This window comes from Bombina bombina, chromosome 1 (assembly GCF_027579735.1).
Source record: "Bombina bombina isolate aBomBom1 chromosome 1, aBomBom1.pri, whole genome shotgun sequence".
In the NCBI taxonomy this organism is placed as follows: domain Eukaryota; kingdom Metazoa; phylum Chordata; class Amphibia; order Anura; family Bombinatoridae; genus Bombina; species Bombina bombina.
In genome coordinates, this window is record NC_069499.1 from 1,187,380,438 (window position 1) to 1,187,403,127 (window position 22,690).

At 40.5% G+C, this 22,690-nt stretch overlaps 1 protein-coding gene across 2 annotated transcripts in view; it reads right to left on the bottom strand.

Annotated features, from left to right (window-relative positions):
* Window positions 1-22,690, bottom strand: part of ADAM11 (ADAM metallopeptidase domain 11) — a 615,610-nt gene that overhangs the window by 393,287 nt on the left and 199,633 nt on the right. For both annotated transcript variants that reach the window (XM_053699946.1, XM_053699947.1), the window contains exons 8-9: window positions 19,357-19,412; window positions 11,129-11,203 (exon numbers count right to left, since the gene is read on the bottom strand). In XM_053699946.1, the coding sequence (XP_053555921.1) occupies window positions 11,129-11,203; window positions 19,357-19,412 (131 nt within the window). The remainder of the gene's footprint in view (window positions 1-11,128; window positions 11,204-19,356; window positions 19,413-22,690) is intronic.

Consider the following 22,690-nt stretch of genomic DNA (forward strand, 5'->3'; position numbering starts at 1 on the left):
GGGAATATCACTCCTGGCCAGCAGGAGGTGGCAAAGACACCACAGTTAAACTGTTAAGTATCACTCCCTTACCCACAACCCCCAGTCATTTGACTGAAGGGAAATGGAGAAAAAGGAGTAACACAAGGTGTAGAGGTGCCTGAGGTTATAGTCAAAAGAACAACTGTCTTAAAATAAAGGGTGGGGACGTGGACTTACCATTTTCGGAAAGAAAGAAATTTATCAGGTAAGCATACATTTTGTTTGTCTTTCCTAAGATATGGTGAGTCCACGGCTTGAGTAATTGAGTAACTTTTGGGAACCAATACCTAAGGATAAATAGGGTGGGACAAGAAAGGCAGTCCTAAACAGAAGGCACCACCGCTTGAAGAACCTTTCTCCTAAAAGTAGCCTCAGCCGAGGCAAAAGTATCAAATTTGGAAAATTTTGAAAAAGTTTGTAAAGAAGACCAAGTTGCAGCCTTGCAAATTTGTTACACATTTTTGAAAGCCCAAGAATAGGAAACCGCTCTTGTGGAATGAGCCGTAATTCTTTCAGGAGGCTGCTGTCCAGCAGTCTCATAATCCAAACGAATTATACTTCGTAACCAAAAAGAAAGAGTAGTAGTAGTAGCTTTCTGACCTTTACGTTTCCCAGAGAAACAGACAAAGAGGGCAGAGGACTGGTGAAAATCCTTAGTCGCCTGTAAGTAGAATTTAAGAGCACGTATAACATACAAATTGTGTAACAAACGTTCTTAGGAAGAAGAAGGATTAGGACAGAGAGGGAAAAACAATTTACTGATTGATATTTCTATTAGAAACAACCTTAGGAAGGAAACCTAACTTAGTATGAAGAACCGCCTTATCGGCATGAAAAATAAGATAAGGGGAATCACACTGCAGAGCTGAGAGTTCCGAGACTCTTCGAGCAGAAGAGATAGCAACATGAAACAACTCAATGTCTATAGAATGCAACCGCTTAAACGGAGCCAGCTGTAAAACTTTAAGAACAAAGTTAAGGCTCCAAGGAGGAACAACAATCTTAAAAAGACAGACCTGGCCTGATTTTGACCAAGGCCTGACAAAAAGATTGCACATCTGGCACATCCGCCAAACGTTTATGTAGTAAAACTGATAAAGCAGAAATCTGACCCTTCAGGGTACTGACTGACAATCCCTTTTCCAGGCCTTCCTGAAGAAAAGATAACATTCTAGGAATTCTAATTCTACTCCAAGAGTAACCCTTGGATTCACAACAATAAAGATATTTAAGCCATATCTTATGGTAAATCTTTCTAGTAACAGGCTTGCGAGCCTGAATCATGGTCTCAATGATCGACTCAGAAAAACCATGATTAGACAGAATTAAGCTTTCAATCTCCAAGCAGTCAGCTTCAGAGAAACGAGATTTGGGTGAAGGAAGGGACCCCGAATCAGGCGGTCCTTCCTCAGAGGTAGTCTCCAAGGTGGGAAGAGATGACATCTCCACTAGGTCTGCAAACCAGATCCTTTGAGGCCACGCAGGGGCTGTTAGAATCACTGACGCCATCTCCTGTTTGATACGAGCAATGACTCGTGGAAGGAGCGCAAACGAAGGAAACAGGTATGCCAACCTGAAAATCCAAGGAACGGCCAGAGCATCTATCAGAACGGCCTGCGGATCTCTTGACCTTGAACCATACCTTGGAAGCTTGGCGTTCTGATGGGATGCCATCAGATCTAACTCTGGCACCCCCCATTCGAGGACTAAGCTGTAAAACACCTACGGATGGAGTTCCCACTCCCCAGGATGAAAAGTCTGTCTGCTCAGAAAATCCGCTTCCCAGTTGTCTACTCCTGGAATGTGGATGGAAAATAGACAGCAATTGTGGGTCTCTGTCCACTGAAGAATCCGAGTAACCTTCTTCATGGCTAAGGAACTCAGAGTTCCTCCCTGGTGATTGATGAAAGCCACAGAGGTTATGCTGTCTGACTGTAACCTGATAAACTGGGCTGAGGACAACTGAGGCCAAGCCCAATAGAGCATTGTAGATTGCCCTCAACTCCAAGATGTTGATGGGAAGAGCAGACTCCTCCCGAGTCCAAAGGACCTGAGCTTTTACCTAGTTCCAGACTGCTCCCCAGCCCAGCAGGCTGGTGTCCGTGGTCATGATCACCCAGGAATGTCTCCGAAAGCATGTGCCCTGAGACAGATGTTCCTGAGAAATCCACCACAGGAGACAGTCCCTTGACGACTGATCTAACTCTATTCTCTGAGATAGATCCGCATTGGTCGCCATTCCATTGTCTGAGCATGCACAACTGGAGAGCTCTCAAATGGAATCAAGCAAAAGGAATGATGCCCATGGAAGCCACCATAAGACCGATTACCTCCATACATTGAGCCACTGAAGGATAAGCAGTAGTCTGAAGAGAGAGGCAAGAGGAAATGATTTTGTTTTTTCAGACCTCTGTCAGAAAAATCTTCATAAATAGAGAATCTTTTATGGTCCCTAAGAACACTACTCTTGTAGCAAGGGAAAGGGACCTTTTTTCCAGATTCACATTTCATGTGTGGGAACGAAGAAAAGACAACAATATCTCAGTGTGAGATTTTGCTTGTTGAAAAGATGGCGCCTGAACCAATATGTCATGCAGGTAGGGTGCCACAGCAATTCCACAAGAATGGATCACTGCCAAAAAAAAAACTGCAAAAATTCTGGGAGCCGTGGCTAGACCAAATGGAAGGGCCATGAACTGGAAATGTTTGTCCAGAAAGGCAAATCTCAGGAATCTCAGTGATGGTCCCTGTGAATAGGAACATGAAGATACACATCCTTTAGGTCTATGGTTGTCATGAACTGACCCTCTTGTACTAAAGGAAGAATGGAGTGTATAGTCTCCATCTTGAAGGATAGAAATTTGAGAAACTTGCTTAGGCACTTCAAGTCTAGAATGGGATGGAAAGTTCCCTCTTCTTTGGGTACCACAAATAGGTTGGAGTAGAACCCGAGACCCTGTTTCTGCACTGGAACTAAAGCTATCACTCCCAGGGAGGAAAGATGTATACATTTGAAGATTGCCTCACTCTTTATCTGGTCTGCAGATAATCTTGAGAGATGGAATCTGCCTCTAGGAGGAAAAGTCTTGAATTCCAATTTGCAACCCTGGGATACTATGTCCACAGTCCAGGGATCTGGGACATCTCATATCCAGGCTTGAGAGAACTGTGAAAGTCTGCCCCCCACCTGATCCAATCCCGGATTGGGGGCAAACCCTTCATGCTAATTTGGAATCAGCTGCAGGTTTCTTTGACTGTTTCCCCTTGTTCCAAGACTGATTGGGTTTTCAAGAAGACTTGGATTGTTCCTGCTTGGAAAAAGAAGGGGAAGGCTTTCCTCTGAAATCACGAAAGGAACAAAAATGTCTCTGCCGTCCTTTAGTCCTATTCTTCTTATCTTGAGGTAGAAAAGACCCTTTTCCACCCGTAATATCAGAGATAATTTCTGCCTAACCGGGTCCAAACAAGGTTTTGTCCTTGTAAGGAATCGCCAGAAGCTTGACTTTAGAGGAAACGTCCGCAGACCAGGATTTCAACCATAACGCCCTGCGGGCTAGGACAGTGAAACTAGAAGTTTTAGCTCATAGTCTAACAACCTGTAAAATGGCATCTGCAATAAAGGAATTGGCCAACTTAAGAGCTTTAATCCTATCTTGAATTTCATCCAAGGAAGTCTCTACTTTAAGAGAATTAGACAAGGCTTCAAATCAATAAGATGCCGCAATAGTCACCGTGGTAATACACACCACAGCTTGAAATTGGAGACCTTGATGAACATAAATCTTTTTCAAATAAGTCTCCAGGTTCTTGTCCATCGGATCCTTAAAAAAGCAGGTATCCTCAATAGGAATAGTGGTTCTCTTAGCCAGAGTGGAAATGGCCCCTTCAACTTTGGGTACAGTATACTAAGGGTCTTTAATGGAGTCCTCGACAGGAAACATTTTCATAAAAATGGGAGACGGGGAAAAAAAGACACCCCTGGTTTCTCCCATTCCTGTGAGATAATCTCCCTAGCACGGTCCGGCACAGGAAAAACCTCTGAAGTGGAAGGTTCATCAAAGAAACTATTAAGTTTACTAAATTTCTTAACTGTGGTGCTCTTTGCCTCCTCCTGCTGGCTAGGAGCGATATTCCCAACGGTAATTACTCAAGCCATGGACTCTCCATATCTTAGGAAAGAAATTATATGTTTGTTTGTCCAAAAATGGGTTTATAATGAGGGTGATTAGATAACGTGGGAGGAATCTTTTCCCTTATGTGTTAGGAATGTATTAAGAATGTAAGGTCATTGAGTAACAATGCGGATACCACTCACTACTAAGCCAAAGTCAAAGATCCCATAACGCTAACTCTACATTATAGTAGCAATCTTTTTTTTTTGCTATCTATTTATCTATCTTTTTAAGCCTTTAGTGACCAGACCACTTTTCCATTTGTTGACCGTTTGGGACCAAGGCTATTTTTACATTTCTGCGGTGTTTGTGTTTAGCTGTAATTTTCCTCTTCCTCATTTACTGTACCCACACATATTATATACCGTTTTTCTCGCCATCAAATGGACTTTCTAAAGATACCATTATTTTCATCATATCTTATAATTTACTATAATTTTTTTTTATAAAATATGATGAAAAAATCTACAACTATCATAAAACACCCATGCTAAATAGTTTCTAAAATTTGTCCTGAGTTTAGAAATACCCAATGTTTACATGTTCTTTGCTCTTCCAACTTGGAATTTTCTCATCTGTCATCTTGCACCCATGTCCTATTTGGGACATTTCTGAAGCCAGCCAATGTAATTTACCCCCATCAAACCATATATTTTTGAAAAGTAGACACCCTAGGGTATTTGAAATGCTGGTATTTTAACACTTTCCATGCACTAATTCAACCACCAGTCTTTGTCAAACTTTTGGGTAGTACTTTATTTGTTTTATTTTTCACACACGTATTTTAGGCATGGATTCTCAGTTCCTGTTATGTGTTACTACCAAAAAACACCCCAATATTTATTCAGCAGGATCTCCTGAGTACAGTGATACCACCTATGCAAAGGTTTGTTGGGTTGTTGGGTTGTTTGGGGTTTGCAATGCCAAACTTCTGACATGTGTTTGTGAGTTTTTCAAATTTAACATATCTTCTTTGACTATCTTCTTTTGGGGGGCTTTTTTACATACCCCAATTTATTTGCTCGCCATGAACGTGCATATATTTCAGTAGTTGAGACCCCAAGGTATTGAATATGGGGTGTTTTGATGCCTTTGATGCAACTGTTTTAGCCAAAAAAAATGGAGAAAATGTGTGGTGGTATTTTTTCATTTTTACACACATATTGCTTTTTGGCTATGATTTAGGAGAGCCTATTGTAAGTCATTGCAAAAAAACACCCCAGTTTGTTTTTACAAGACCTCCTGAGTAACCTCTGCCCCCCATGAATAAATTTGCCAGGATTTTGGGAAGGTTCTGTTACAATTTTATGACTTGTAAATTTAGTTAAAAATTAGAGTATTTCTTCTGATAGGCCTATCTTTAGTTTGGGGCCTATCGCATAACCCATTTTTATTTATTGCCATGAAAGTGTATATTTTTTAAATGTTGACACCCCAAGGTATTGTATATGGTGTGCTTTAATGCCTTTGATGCAACCGTTTTAGCCAAACAAATTGGAGAAATTGTATGGTGGTAATTTTTCAATTTTCATTTTTACACGCCCACATTGCTTTTTGACTATGATTTAGGAGAGACTGTATTAAGTTATTGCAAAAAAACACTTCAGGTTGGTTTCTGCAAGACCTCCTGATTACACCTATGCCCCCCATTCATAGGTTTGCCGGGATTTTGGGAAGGTTCTGTTACAATTTTATGACTTATAATTTTAGTTATTAAAAGTGAGAGTATTTCTTCTGATAGGCCTATCTTTAGTTTGGGGCCTATCGCTTACCCCAGTTTTATGTATTGCCATGAAAGTGTATATTTTTGAAATGTTGACACCCCAAGGTATTGTATATGATGTGCTTTGATGCCTTTGATGCAACAGTTTTAGCCAAAAAAATTGGAGAATGTGTATGGTGGTAATTTTTCAATTTTTATTTTTACACACACATTGCTTTTTGACTATGATTTAGGAGAGACTGTGGTAAGTTATTGCAAAAAAACACACTCTTGTTTTCTGCAAGGCACCCTGAGTACACCTATGCCCCCCATGCATAGGTTTGACAAGGGTTTTGGTAAAAAAAAAAAAAAAAAACAGCCCCAATTTTAGAACTATTTTAGAAAATAGAGTAGTGAAATGTAAAAATCTGGCACAGTAAAAGTAAAAAAACAAACAAAAAAAAACCCCCAAAAAAACCTCTAACAGTGAACATAACCAAAAAAAGAATAACAGCAAATTTTTTTTTTTTTTTTTTAAATTGAACATTGTATGATACCGCTTGAAGCAGTCCCAATGCAGAGTCCAGGCTGTCCAGGGCAATAAGGACAATAATATATGGTGTCCCTTCTATGCCCCCACTTGGTACAGACTCTGCATTTTTTTGTGTGGTTTCTGCTTTGCGGCAGTGGGGGGGGGGGTTTAAAAATAAAATGGGGAGCCCCAACTCTGCTCTCTCCCTTCACGGCCCGGGGAGCAGGTGCAATTTGGTACAAAATCCCCGAAATGATCTGGAGCTGAAACTGTAAAAAAGTCTGTGGGTTGCAATCTGCATTAAGTAAATTACAACCTTTTTGTACCAGGCCGTTGTCCTCCGCATAATTAGGTAGGGCTGCAGCAGCTGATCTCCCAGATCAACCCCACCCATATGCCGGGTATAAGCCTTGATGTACACTGGCTTCCTTATGATCTCAGCTCTGCCTCGTACAGAGACCTCCACCATCCTCTCTATGTGGATGGTGGTAAGAAGGTATATATCCTTCTTGTCCCTGTACTTAAGTGCCAACAGCTCCTCTTGGCGCAAAACTGAGGTCTCCCCCCTTTGTAGCCTGGTGTGTGCAAGTTGTCCTGGAAAACCTGCGTGGTTCTTTTTAATTGTACCGCAAGCTACTGTATCAAAGCAATACAGTAGCTTGAACAAAAGGACACTTGTATAATAATTATCTAAGTACAAGTGGTACCCTTTGTTCATTAGGGGTAATATCAGGTCCCACACAATCTTGCCAGTGGTTCCCATATGTTCTGGGCAACCTGGAGGGTCAAGGTGGCTATCCTTTCCCTCATACACCCGGAAGGCCTGAGTATACCCAGTCTTGCTCTCACAGAGCTTATACACCTTTACCCCATACCTGGAGCACTTGGAAGGAATATACTGCTTGAATCCTAGCCTTCCCTTATACTTCATCAGGGATGAACCTGGCAGCAACGTGGGTAATCAGGGGAAGGATTTTATAAAGCCTGTCAAATTGGGGATGCTCCCTAGGGGGGTATAGGCTGTTGTCGCTGAAGTGCATGAAACATAGAATCATTTCATACATCTTCCTCGACATACTCTGGGAGAAAATGGGGGTAGAGCAGATGGGGCTACTGTTCCAGTAGGAGCGAATGGAGTGTTTCTTTATGATGTCCATCAGCATAGTCAATGCCCAGAATTTTTAAAATTCTTGAACATTGATGGGGGCCCATTGCTGCTTTGCCAAATATGTTTCAGGCTTTGCAGCACGGAACTGATGGGCATATAAATTAGTTTGGGGCGACAATGTTCCCCAATACATCATCACCCAGAAACACCTCCAGAAACTGTTGGGGGCTAAATCCTGCAACATCCATATTGATGCCAGGATTTGCTGTGAAAGGTGGGATATCTGGCCTCTGGAGATGAGGTGTTACCCACTATTCAGCAGGAATGGCAGCAACATGCCTCCTTCTGGCAGGGGGGCTAGCAGCCACAGATACATTACTATCAGTTGAGACTGCATCTAATCATGTATCTGGGCATTTGGCAGGGTCAAAATTGGGGTCTGAGTCAGACATAGAGGCATATGACTCTGATGCAAGGATGGCATACGCCTCCTCAGCACTATATATTCTCTGTTACATTATTTTATCTGTCACAGAAAAAAAATCCAAACAAAATTTAAATGATTTAAATCTCTGAAAAGAGCCTTTGGGTCTCAAATAAAATACTAAAAAAAATTTAACCCCTAAAAAAATGCACAAACAGCAAAAAAGTACAGCTATGCTACTGCCAGTGATTTATAGTGATCACTGGCAAGCTAGGGGTTAATTGCTCTGAAAATTAAATTAGCTAAATGGCTCTGAAAAGAAGCTTTGTGTCTCACAAAAAAATTACTAAAAAAAAATGAACCCCTAAAAAAATTCACAGACAGCAAAAAAGTACAGCAATGCTACTGCCAGTGATTTATAGTGATCACTGGCAAGCTAGGGGTTAATGGCTCTGAAAATTAAATTAAACTAGCTAAATGGCTCTGAAAAGAGCATTTGGGTTTAACAAAAAAAATACTAAAAAAAAAATTAACCCCTAAAAAAATGCAGACAGCAAAAAAGTGCAGCTATGCTACTGCCAGTGATTTATAGTGATCACTGGCAAGCTAGGGGTTAATGGCTCTGAAAAGAACCTTTGGGTTTTTATCAAATATATGAAAAAATCTCTCTCTCCTAAACACAGATCTCTCTCTCTCTAAAACAAAAACGCAAGTGAGGAGAGGGAGATCCAAACTGATCAGTGTCAATATTTACAAATAATGACAAGATCAGACAAATGGGATATTTTATCATTTATTTTTTTTATTGTGGCAAGCTCAGATTGGATGACCCTAGCCTGCCCCTATGATGAGGCAGGCTAGGGACACCCCCAAAGGCCCCATGATGCACTGGTCATCACCATCTTTGAAGCCTCATGGGGGTGGGGGAGGAGGGGTTATATGGCTTATTTTAAATACATTTTTATTTTATTTTTTATTACTTAGTGCCTCGACCCACCGAGGCACTCAGCACACAAGAAGAGCATTGGAAGCCTGTCTGATCACTTACGATGCTCTGCTAGACTGCCAGGCTCCACGTGGAACGAAACCGGAAGTGATCACTCGTGGGGGAGTGATCAATCCGGGTCCCGGCAGTCGGGAACAGTATTGCAGGATGCCTCAACATCGAGGCATTGCTGCAATACTGTTAGAGCGGATGGAAGGGATCTCGATTGCTTTGAGCATTTAGATCAGCCGACAACGTACAGGGTACGTACTTGGTCGTTAACGGCCATTTTTTGTAGGACGTACCCTATACGTCGTCGGTCCATAAGGGGTTAAAGAAACATTCTGATGTAGACTGTCCCTTTAACAAACTGGCATAACTGGGTGATGTTACACAAACTCAGTAACACTGTAGATCAGTGGATTAAAATGTTGCATGCAAAAGCAAAACAATCTAGCTCTACTATCTACTTTCATTCATTTTCAAATTAGCTTTATTAAAGGGACAGTGAAAAGCAGAAGTTGTGTTGTTTAAAAAAGATAGATAATCCCTTTATTACCCATTCCCCAGTTTTGCATAACCAACACAGTTATAATAATACATGTTTTACCTCTGTAATTACCTTGTATCTATGCCTCTGCAAACTGCCCTCTTATTTCAGTTCATTTGATAGACTTGCATTTTAGCCAATCAGTGCTGACTCCTAGGTAAATTCTCGTGCGTGAGCTCAATGTCATCTATATAACACACATGAACTAATGCCCTCTAGTGGTGAAAAACTGTCAAAATGTATTCAGATTAGAGACGGCCTTCTAAGGTCTAAGAAATTAGCATATGAGCCTACCTAGGTTTAGCTTTCAACTAAGAATACCAAGAGAACAAAGCAAAATTGGTGATAAAAGTAAATTGGAAAGTTGTTTAAAATTGCATGCCCTATTTGAATCATGAAAGTTTATTTTGGATTTGAATGTCCCATTAAAGTGATGATTAACTCTCCCTTTTATAAAAACAGATCCGGGATATTAGTAATATTTTAGATGGAGTTTAATTAATCAGTTGTAATGAACATGCGCTGAAACTTACTTTTTAATATAGATATGAAATTCAAATACCCCACGCTCCGCCGCCCACTTCAAAATTCAATTTTTCTGTGCGCTATTGGTCAGAATTGTTCTCCAATCAGCACTCAAGCTACAGCAAAAGTACCTTAAGGAGAGAACATTGATTGGAGAACAGTTTAAACCTTTAGCTCAAAGAAAAATTTAACTTTTGAAGTTGGCGGCAGAGCGCGTATATTTGAATTTCTTATCTATATTAAAAAGTAAGTTATAGCGCAACTTCATTACAACTGATGAATTAAACGCCATCTAAAACTTCAATAACATTCTGGATCTGTTTTTATAAAGGGGAGAGTTTGCCATCACTTAACAGATAAAAATAAAATGTAATGAGACACATGGATTGTATCAGGATACAAATTGTAATATAGCTGATCCTTGATTTGCATTGTAGCAAATGTAACAAAATAAATAAAACATTTTGACGCATACCTAATGGCAATATTCAAAACTGAATAATCAGTGATTTTTCTAATTAAAAATGTTTTAAATAAGATATAACAGCACTTGCAGATGTTCATCTCTTTAAACATTATACAGTAAAATTACATTAGTAATAGCCACATAGGCCCCTTGCAATAGAGTAATGAACATGACATAGTAAAGAGTGCTCCACACACACACACACACACATATGCACACACGCACACACACATAATGCGCACACACACATATATGCACACACGCACACATGTATGCACACACACACACATATGCACACACGCACACATATGCACACACACATAATGCGCACACACGCACACACACATAATGCGCACACACACATATATGCACACACGCACACACACATATATGCACACACGCACACATATATGCACACACACATATGCACACGCACACACATATATGCACACACGCACACATATATGCACACATATATGCACACACACACACATATATGCACACACGCACACACACATATATGCACACACGCACACATATATGCACACATATATGCACACGCGCACACATATATGCACACGCGCACACATATATGCACTCAAGCTCATTGCTGACTTAATTCATTAACAACAGTGAAACTCACCAGTTGTCGATCATTTACCACCATAAGCTCAATGTATTTGGTTTCAGTTAGAGCAGAATGTACTGTCCGACGAACCTGGAATGACACAAACATAGACAGAGTTATATTGCTATAAAGGAATAATTTAAACATCAATCAAAATTACAGAAATGCAATTTAAAATATCCCTATGTGGCCAAAAGTATTGGTACCCTTCCATTTTAAGAGAGAAACACAAAAAAGCCTGACTGGAGTTTGCTAAAATGCATGCTGACAAGCCACAGTCCTTCTGGGAAATTGTCCTTTAGACAGACGAAACAAAAGCAAAGCTTTTTTGGCAAATCACAACTCCATGTTTACAAAAGAAAAAAAAAAAAAAAAGAACACCATCCCTGCCATGAAACATGAAGGAGGCTCAGTGATGTTTTGGGGTTGCTTTGCTGCCTTTGGCATTGGATGCCTAAAATCTGTGCAGGGCACGATAATATCAGAAGATTATCATGGGATTATGCCCTGTTTCAGAAAGCTGTGTCTCAGTTGCAGGTCATGGGTCCACCAGCAGGATAATGACCCAAAACATACCTCGAAAATCACCCAAGAAAGGATGAGAAGAAAACATTGGAACATTCTTAAGTGGCTTTCTGTAAGTCCAGATCTGAATCCTATTAAATATCTGTGGAAACTGAAACCTATCAAACCGGAGAGAACTGGAGCAGTTTGCTCATGAAGAGTGGGTCAAAATTCCCGTAGAAAAGTGTAGAAATCATATCCAGAGCTACAGAAAGCGCTTGATTACAATCATCGTCTCCAAAGGCTTAGGGGTACCAATATCTTTGTTCATGCCGTTCTCATTTCTTTTACTATTTAAGGTAATATGTGAAATCATAAAATCAATAGTGAAGTTTCTGTTCTATGACATTTGAAACAAAGAATGTTGCATACCACTTTTGTCAATTTTTATTAGTTTATAGAAAATTGTGCATAATATCGTTTATTTGTGAATAATATAAAACCCCTTAACATACCATTATTCTAAAAGAACTTAGGCTTGAAAACCGACTCTATATTCTAGGTTTACTTTATAGAATTATATAGAATGCCATAAGTAACAATATCTAATAGTATATATCTAAGCTTTCCGCTCGTTTCCTTTTATGACCAACCAATTCCTTATTATATAAAAATATGCATCTCCAATGTTTATTTCTGTATTAACAGACATAATTAATCTCTTTCCTTGAAGGTTATTAGCAATATAATTAATGATAATATTAACCTTCAAGTTATGCATAGTATGGGCCCACAAGAACATAGGTTAGGTCCACAAAGAAAGGACAGTGACTAGCGATTTGCAGGGGAAAGAGGCATAATTTATATTATGTGTGCAATTTGACTAATTTCTTTGTCCAGAATATTTGCTTATGAAAAAACATATTTGCATCTTCAAGTTACAGGATTATGTATGTCTGCTAAGGAAAGAAAAAAAGGAAATTTATGATTACCTGATAAATTGATTTCTTCTACGATACGACAAGTCCACGGATTCATCCTTACTTGTGGGATATTATCCTCCTGCTAACAGGAAGTGGCAAAGAGCACCACAGCAGAGCTGTCTATATAGCTCCTCCCTTGACTCCACCCCCCCAGTCATTCGACCGAAGGTATAGGAAGAAAAAGGAGAAACTAAAAAGGTGCAGAGGTGACTGAAGTTTTGAAAACAAAAATCTAATCTGTCTAATATGACAGGGAGGGACGTGGACTCGTCGTATCGTAGAAGAAATCAATTTATCAGGTAAGCATAAATTTCCTTTTCTTCTACTAGATACGACGAGTCCACGGATTCATCCTTACTTGTGGGATACGATACCAAAGCTACAGGACACGGATGAACGGGAGGGACAAGACAGATACCTAAACAGAAGGCACCACTGCTTGAAGAACTTTTCTCCCAAAAATAGCCTCAGAAGAAGCAAAAGTATCAAATTTGTAAAATTTGGAAAAGGTATGAAGGGAGGACCAAGTCGCAGCCTTACAAATCTGTTCAACAGAAGCATCATTTTTAAAAGCCCATGTGGAAGCCACCGCTCTAATAGAATGAGCTGTAATCTTATCAGGAGGCTGCTGTCCAGCAGTCTCGTATGCCAAACGGATGATGCTTTTCAGCCAAAAAGAAAGAGAAGTAGCCGTAGCTTTTTGACCCCTACGCTTTCCAGAATAAACAACAAATAGAGAAGATGTTTGACGGAAATCCTTGGTCGCTTGTAAGAAAAACTTCAAGGCACGAACCACGTCCAGATTATGTAACAGACGCTCCTTCTTAGAAGAAGGATTAGGACATAGAGAAGGAACAATAATTTCCTGATTAATATTCTTATTTGAAACAACCTTAGGAAGGAATCCAGGTTTAGTGCGCAAAACCACCTTATCAGAATGGAATATAAGATAAGGCGAGTCGCATTGTAATGCAGAAAGCTCAGAAACTCTTCGAGCAGAAGAGATGGCAACTAAAAACAAAACTTTCCAAGATAAAAGCTTAATATCTATGGAATGCATGGGTTCAAACGGAACCCCTTGAAGAACATTTAGAACTAAATTCAAACTCCATGGCGGAGCAACAGGTTTAAACAAAGGCTTGATTCTGACTAAAGCCTGTCAAAAAGACTGAACGTCTGGGACATCCGCCAGACGCTTGTGTAGTAAAATTGACAAAGCAGAAATTTGTCCCTTTAAGGAACTAGCTGATAATCCCTTCTCCAATCCTTCTTGGAGAAAGGACAAAACCCTAGGAATCCTAACCCTACTCCATGAGTAGCCCTTGGATTCGCACCAATAAAGATATTTACGCCACATCTTATGGTAAATTTTCCTAGTGACAGGCTTCCGAGCCTGAATCAAGGTATCAATAACCAACTCAGAGAATCCTCGCTTAGATAAAATCAAGCATTCAATCTCCAGGCAGTCAGCTGCAGAGAATTTAGATTTGGGTGTTGGAACAGACCTTGAATAAGAAGGTCCTGTCTCAGTGGCAGTTTCCACGGTGGCAGAGATGACATTTCCACCAGATCTGCATACCAAGTCCTGCGTGGCCACGCAGGTGCTATCAAGATTACCAAAGCTCTCTCTTGTTTGATTCTGGCAATCAGACAAGGCAAGAGAGGAAAGGGAGGAAACACATAGAGCATCTATCAGTACTGCTTATGGATCCCTTGATCTGAATCCGTAACAAGGAAATTTGGCATTCTGACGAGATGCCATCAGATCCAATTCCGGTGTGCCCCATTGATGAATCAATGTCGCAAACACCTCCGGATGGAGCTCCCTCTCCCCCGGATGAAAAGTCTGACGACTTAGAAAATCCGCTTCCCAATTCTCCACTCCTGGGATGTAAATTGCTGATAGATGGCAAGCGTGCGTCTCTGCCCATCGAATTATTTTGTAAACCTCTATCATCGCTAGAGAACTCTTTGTTCCCCCTTGATGATTGATATATGCTACAATCGTGATATTGTCCGACTGGAACCTTATGAATTTGGCCAAGGCCAGGCCACACTTGAAGCGCGTTGAATATTGCTCTCAGTTCCAGAATATTGATTGGTAGTAGGGACTCCTCCTGAGTCCAAACATCCTGAGCCTTCAGGGAATTCCAGACTGCACCCCAGCCCAAGAGGCTGGCGTCCATCACTATGACCCATGCTAGCCTGCGGAAGCACATTCCCTGGGATAAATGATCCTGTGACAACCACCAAAGAAGAGAGTCTCTGGTCTCTAGATCCAGATTTATCTGAGGAGACAAATCCACATAATCCCCATACCACTGTCTGATCATGCACAGCTGCAGTGGTCTGAGATGTAAGCGAGCAAACGGAACTACGTCCATTGCCGCTACCATTAATCCAATGACCTCCATACACTGCGCCACTGATGGCCGAGGAGTGGACCGAAGAGCCTGGCAAGTAGTTAAGATCTTTGACTTTCTGACCTCCATCAGAAATATTTTCATGTCTACCGAGTATATCAGAGTTCCTAGAAATGGAACTCTTGTCAGTGGAACTAGTGAACTCTTTTGTATATTCACTTTCCACCCGTGAGTTCTTAGAAAAGCCAGCACAATGTCCGTGTGAGATTTGGCTAGCTGTTAAGTTGACACCTGAATCAAAATATCGTCCAGATAGGGCGCCACTGCTATGCCCCGCGGCCTTAGAACCACCAGAAGGGACCCTAGCACCTTTGTGAAGATTCTGGGAGCTGTGGCCAACCCGAAGGGGAGGGCCACAAACTGATAGTGTTTGTCCAGGAAGGCGAACCTGAGAAACTGGTGATGATCTCTGTGGATAGGAATGTGAAGATACACATCCTTTAAATCCACGGTAGTCATATATTGACCCTCCTGGATCATTGGTAAAATAGTTTGAATGGTCTCAATCTTGAACGATGGGACTCTGAGAAATTTGTTTAGGCATTTGAGATCTAAAATCGGTCTGAAGGTTCCCTCTTTTTTGGGAACCACGAACAAATTTGAGTAAAACCCCTGCCCCTGTTCTGGTTTTGGAACTGGGCAGATTACACCCATAGTATATAGGTATTTTACACAGCGTAAGAACGCCTCTCTTTTTGTCTGGTCTACAGACAAACGTGAAAGATGAAATCTCCCGCTTGGGAGAAAATCCTTGAATTCTAGTCGATACCCCTGGGTCACAATTTCTAATGCCCAGGGATCCTGAACGTCCCTTGCCCAAGCCTGAGCGAAGAGAGAAAGTCTGCCCCCTACTAGATCCGGTCACGGATCGGGGGCTGCTCCTTCATGCTATCTTGGTAGCAGCAGCGGGCTTCTTGGCCTGTTTACCTTTATTCCAGGTCTGGTTAGGTCTCCAGACTGACTTGGATTTTGCAAAATTCCCCTCCTGCTTTGTGGCGGAGGAGGAAGTAGAGGGTCCACCTTTAAAGTTTCGAAAGGAACGAAAATTATTTTGTTTGGCCCTCATTTTAACCGTCTTGTCCTGAGGAAGGGCATGACCTTTACCTCCAGTAATGTCGGAAATGATCTCCTTTAGTTCAGGCCCGAATAGGGATAGCTAAAAAGGGATAGCTAAAAGCTTAGATTTTGATGACACATCAGCAGACCAAGACTTAAGCCATAACGCTCTACAGGCTAAAATGGCAAAGCCTGCATTCTTTGCCGCTAACTTAGCCATTTGGAAAGCGGCATCTGTAATAAAAGAATTAGCTAGCTTGAGAGCCTTAATTCTATCCAAAATATCATCTAATGGGGTCTCAACCTTAAGAGACTCCTCTAGAGCCTCAAACCAAAAAGCTGCTGCAGTATTTACTGGAACAATGCACGCTATAGGTTGTAGAAGAAAACCCTGATGAACAAACAATTTCTTTAGAAGACCCTCTAATTTTTTATCCATAGGGTCTTTGAAAGCACAACTGTCCTCAATAGGTATAGTTGTACGCTTAGCCAGGGTAGAAATAGCTCCCTCCACCTTAGGGACCGTCTGCAAGGAATCCCAAATGGTGTCAGATATGGGAAACATTTTCTTAAAAGTAGGAGGGGGAAGAGAACGGAATGCCTGGTCTATCCCATTCCTTAGTGACAATGTCCGAAATCCTTCTAGGGTCTGGAAAAACATTAGTGTAAGTAGGGACCTCTAGATATTTATCCATTTTACACAATTTCTCTGGTGGGATGACAATAGGGACACAATCATCCAGAGTCGCTAAAACTTCCCGGAGTAACAAGCGGAGGTGTTCAAGCTTAAACTTAAAGGCCGTCACATCTGAGTCTGTTTGAGGGAACATCTTTCCTGAGTCTGAAAGCTCTCCCTCAGACAGCAATTCCCCCACCCCCAATTCAGAACACTGTGAGGGTACATCGGAGATGGCCAATAAAGCATAAGAGGACTCAGCATTTACTCTAATACCTGACCTGCTGTGCTTACCCTGTAAACCTGGCAGTTTAGATAATACCTCTGTAAGGGTAGTAGACATAACTGCAGCCATATCTTGCAGGGTGAAAGAATAAGACACGCTAGAAGTACTAGGCGTCGCTTGAGCGGACGTAAAAGGTGGTGACACTTGGGGAGAATTAGATGGCATAACCTGATTCTCTTCTGACTGAGAATCATCCTGAGACATACTTTTATCACCTAAAATATGTTCTTTGCAATGTAAGGCCCTTTCAGTACATGATGGACACATTTTAAGTGGGGGTTCCACAATGGCTTCTAAACACATAGAACATTGACTTTCCTCAATGTCAGACATGTTGAAACAGGCTAGTAATGACCACAAACAGGCTTGAAAACACTTTATTTAGTGAAAAAAATAATCTGAAAAACGGTACTGCGCCTTTAAGAGAAAAAAAGCGTACAATTTTTCCAAAAATGCTCTAAAATGCTATAATTAACCCAATTTTAGTATATATGTGTCTTATCTTGCCAGCTAAGATTGCACCACAAGTAAGATGTTCTTAACCCTTAATGAAAAAAACGTTACCCAAAAAAACATTATGAAATGAAACAATCTACCCCCTGCACCTCGCCACAGCTCTGCTGTGGCGCCTACGTGCCCTCAGGGGTCTGTTAAATCACTCTAGCACTTCGTTTAGGCTAAATCTGTCAGTTTTGGCCCACCGGAGCTGGAGCTTGCTGCTTGTATGGGAAATTCAACTGCGCATCTGAAATTAGGCCCCGCCCATCTACATCGATGTCTCACTGCCTAGTAAAAACCACTGTAAAGCGGTCTAGAACCTAGCCATGTGGGTTTCCTTATACCCAAATATCATAGAAAGCCATGTGAACCCTCCAGGTGCCATCAAAGTCAAAAACGTTTGCACACAAAAAACGTTAAATTGCCTTCCAAACATAAAATCGTTTTGCCCAAAAAAACATCACGTTATCAGTGTCAACCATTTATTAGCCCATAACATACAGGTCCCAGTAATACCATTCTATCATATGTAGGATTACTGCTTACCCCTTCCCTTATGGGAAAACTGTCAGCCAGTTCTAAAATAACACAGTCTCTCCAGAAAAAAATGACTGAACATACCTCAATGCTTGTAGTATGAAAAACGTTCCTCACACTGAAGCTTCTCAAGTACTCCTCAGCCATTCTGTGGGAACTACTCTGGATATTAGTGACAACTGCTAAAATCATCAGTCTCCAGGCAGAAATCTTCATCCATCTGCTGCCTGGCAAAAAATAGCACTCACCGGTACCATTTAAAAAAAAAAAAGTCTTGCTTGAAGAAAATAAAAATTAACATTTTATCACCTCTTTCACTTTACCTCTTCCTATTACTTAGTGTAGGCAAAAAGAATGACTGGGGGGTGGAGTCAAGGGAGGAGCTATATAGACAGCACTGCTGTGGTGCTCTTTGCCCCTTCCTGTTAGCAGGAGGATAATATCCCACAAGGATGAATCCGTGGACTCGTCGTATCTAGTAGAAGAAATAATTTTTATTATTAGATTAAGCATCTATATCTATCTTTATATTTACTAGTTTAAATAACCCTGGCATGCGGCACTATCAGCTTGTGAGGGAACAACTCTAAATTTCCAACTCACATGAAATAAGAATTCCTATGTTTACTTATGTCATCTCTCCTGCACCCCATATGCTGTGGCTAGTGTCTGTCCCTAGAGGGGTTTCATCAGACATCCCACTCGCTCTCCCGTAATTTCTGCATTGTCTGGTGAGGCTATTTTTTATGGGAAATGTTTTTTACTTGGCGACAGTCTGCACTGATGCAAGCTACTTATTTAGCACATTAACTTCAGCCTAAAAAGGTCTTTGTGATAAGTAAGTAGTGTGCATTAGGGCAGACCACCACCATTAAAAAAAATTCCTATAAAAAAGACTTAGAAAGTGGTTAAGTTACTAAGATGAGCACTCTGTCTACACTATTAAAATAGCTCCATGCCGGCACTTCTAGCCTGTAAGTGACAGACAAGGATGTATATTACTAAGTACTGTCACTTACAGGCTTCATCTCTGAGACACTTTGTAAACACAAGTCACTTATATTTATGCGATCACATTTGAAGATGGTGTCACTTATGTTACAGTAAACCTTAGAATGAATAGCACATGTTTTCAACTAGTCAGATGTGACTGATACTAGCATACATACATAGTTACATAAAATTTACATACATTTACATACATATATGCATGTGTGCAGGTTACACATCTAACTGCATAAACACATTATTAGATTTATAAATATTTATCTTTCACTTACTTGTCTTTTCCTGCGAAACTTGGGACTTGATGGGGTTTCTTTCTGGTAATTACAGCCTGAGAGCAGAAATACCCAATCAATCCTCACATAAATATTTAGTGCTGTGTGACAGTAATACACGACTGTAGAGATACATACTGTGTCCTTCCTATTTATAGGGACAGTAAATCCCAAAATTTTCTTTCATGATTTAGATAGAACATACAATTTTAAACAACTTTCCAATTTACTTTAAATATATTTTTATCCTTTGATGAAGGAGCAGCAATGAGCTACTGGCAGCTAGATGAACACATCTAGTTAGCCAATCACAAGAGACAATCGCCTAGATTTAGAGTTCTGCGGTAGCCGTCAAAAGCAGCGTTAAGGGCTCCTAACGCTGCTTTTTACCGCCCGCTGGTATTTAGAGTCAGCCAGGAAAGGGTCTAACGCTCACTTCCAAGCCGCGACTTTTCCATACCACAGATCCCCTTACGCCAATTGCGTATCCTATCTTTTCAATGGGATCTTCCAAACGCCGGTATTTAGAGTCTTAGCTGAAGTGAGCAGTAGACCCTCTACCGACAAGACTCCATCCGCAGAAAAAAGTCAGTAGTTAAGAGCTTTCTGGGCTAACGCCGGTTCATAAAGCTCTTAACTACTACACTAACACCCATAAACTACCTATGTACCCCTAAACCGAGGCCCCCCCACATCGCCGCCACTCTAATAAATTTTTTTAACCCCTAATCTGCCGACCGCACATTGCCGCCACCTACATTATACCTATGTACCCCTAATATGCTGCCCCTAACATCGCCGACACCTACATAATATTTATTAACCCCTAATCTGGCCCCCAACGTCGCCGCTACCTTACCTACACTTATTAACCCCTAATCTGCCGACCGGACCTCGCCGCCACTCTAATAAATGTATTAACCCCTAAACCGCCGCACTCGCGGCTCGCAAACCCTATAATAAATAGTATTAACCCGTAATCTGCCCTCCCTAACATCGCCGCCACCTAACTTCAAGTATTAACCCCTAATCTGCCGACCGGACCTCGCCGCTACTATAATAAATGTATTAACCCCAAAAGCTAAGTCTAACCCTAAACCTAACACCCCCCTAAGTTAAATATAATTTTATTCTAACTAAATAAATTAACTCTTATTAACTAAAGTATTCCTATTTAAAGCTAAATACTTACCTGTAAAATAAACCCTAATATAGCTACAATATAACAAATAATTATATTGTAGCTATTTTAGGATTTATATTTATTTTACAGGCAACTTTGTATTTATTTTAACTAGGTAAAATAGCTATTAAATTGTTATTTACTATTTAATAGCTACCTAGTTAAAATAATTACAAAATTACCTGTAAAATAAATCCTAACCTAAGTTACAATTAAACCTAACACTACACTATCAATAAATTAATTAAATAAATTAACTACAATTACATACAATTAAATAAACTAAACTAAATTACAAAAAAAAAAACCACTAAATTACAAAAAATAAAAAAAAGATTACAAGAATTTTAAGATAATTACACCTACTCTAAGCCCCCTAATAAAATAATAAAGCCCCCAAAAATAAAAAAAATTCCCTACCCTAATCTAAATTAAAAAAGTTAACAGCTCTATTACCTTACCAGCCCTTAAAGAAGAGGACATCCGGACCGGCAGACATCTTCATCCAAGCGGCATCTTCTATCTTCATCCATCCGACGAGGAGCGGCTCCATCTTCAAGACCTCCGGCGTGGAACATCCTTCTTCAACGACGACTACCCGACGAATGAAGGTTCCTTTAAGTGACGTCATCCAAGATGGCGTCCCTCGAATTCCGATTGGCTGATCGGAACAGCCAATAGAATATGAGCTCAATCTGATTGGCTGATTGGATCAGCCAATCCGATTGAACTTGAATCTGATTGGCTGATTCAATTAGCCAATCAGATTTTTCCTACCTTAATTCCGATTGGCTGATAGAATCCTATCAGCCAATCGGAATTCGAGGGACGCCATCTTGGATGACGTCACTTAAAGGAACCTTCATTCGTCGGGTAGTCGTCGTTGAAGAAGGATGTTCCGCGCCGGAGGTCTTGAAGATGGAGCCGCTCCTCGTCGGATGGATGAAGATAGAAGATGACGCTTGGATGAAGATCTCTGCCGGTCCGGATGTCCTCTTCTGCCCGGATAGGATGAAGACTTCTGCCGCTCCGGATGTCTTCTTTTGGTCCATCGGTGCCCGGCTGGCTGAACACGGCTCAAGGTAGGGAGATCTTCAGGGGGGTAGTGTTAGGTTTATTTAAGGGGGGTTTGGGTTAGAGTAGGGGTATGTGGGTGGTGGGTTGTAATGTTGGGGGGTGGTATTGTGGGTTTTTTTTACAGGCAAAAGAGCTGATTTCTTTGGGGCATGCTCCGAAAAAAACCCTTTTAAGGGCTGGTAAGGTAATAGAGCTGTTAACTTTTTTAATTTAGATTAGGGTAGGGAATTTTTTTTATTTTTGGGGGCTTTGTTATTTTATTAGGGGGCTTAGAGTAGGTGTAATTATCTTAAAATTCTTGAAATCTTTTTTTATTTTTTGTAATTTAGTGTTTGTTTGTTTTGTAATTTACTTTAGTTTATTTAATTGTATGTAATTGTAGTTAATTTATTTAATTAATTTATTGATAGTGTAGTGTTAGGTTTAATTGTAACTTAGGTTAGGATTTATTTTACAGGTAATTTTGTAATTATTTTAACTAGGTAGCTATTAAATAGTAAATAACTATTTAATAGCTATTGTACCTAGTTAAAATAAATACAAAGTTGCCTGTAAAATAAATATAAATCCTAAAATAGCTACAATATAATTATTTGTTATATTGTAGCTATATTAGGGTTTATTTTACAGGTAAGTATTTAACTTTAAATAGGAAGACTTTAGTTAATAAGAGTTAATTTATTTCGTTAGAATACAATTATATTTAACTTAGGGGGGTGTTAGGGTTAGGGTTAGACTTAGCTTTAGGGGTTAATACTTTTATTATAGTAGCGGCGAGGTCCGGTCGGCAGATTAGGGGTTAATACTTGAAGTTAGGTGGTGGCGATGTTAGGGAGGGCAGCTTAAGGGTTAATACTATTTATTATAGGGTTTGCGAGGCGGGAGTGCGGCGGTTTAGGGGTTAATACATTTATTAGAGTGGCGGCGAGGTCCGGTCAGCAGATTAGGGGTTAATAAGTGTAGGTAAGGTAGCGGCGACGTTGGGGGGGCAGATTAGGGGTTAATAAATATTATGTAGGTGTCGGCGATGTTAGGGGCAGCAGATTAGGGGTACATAGGTATAATGTAGGTTGT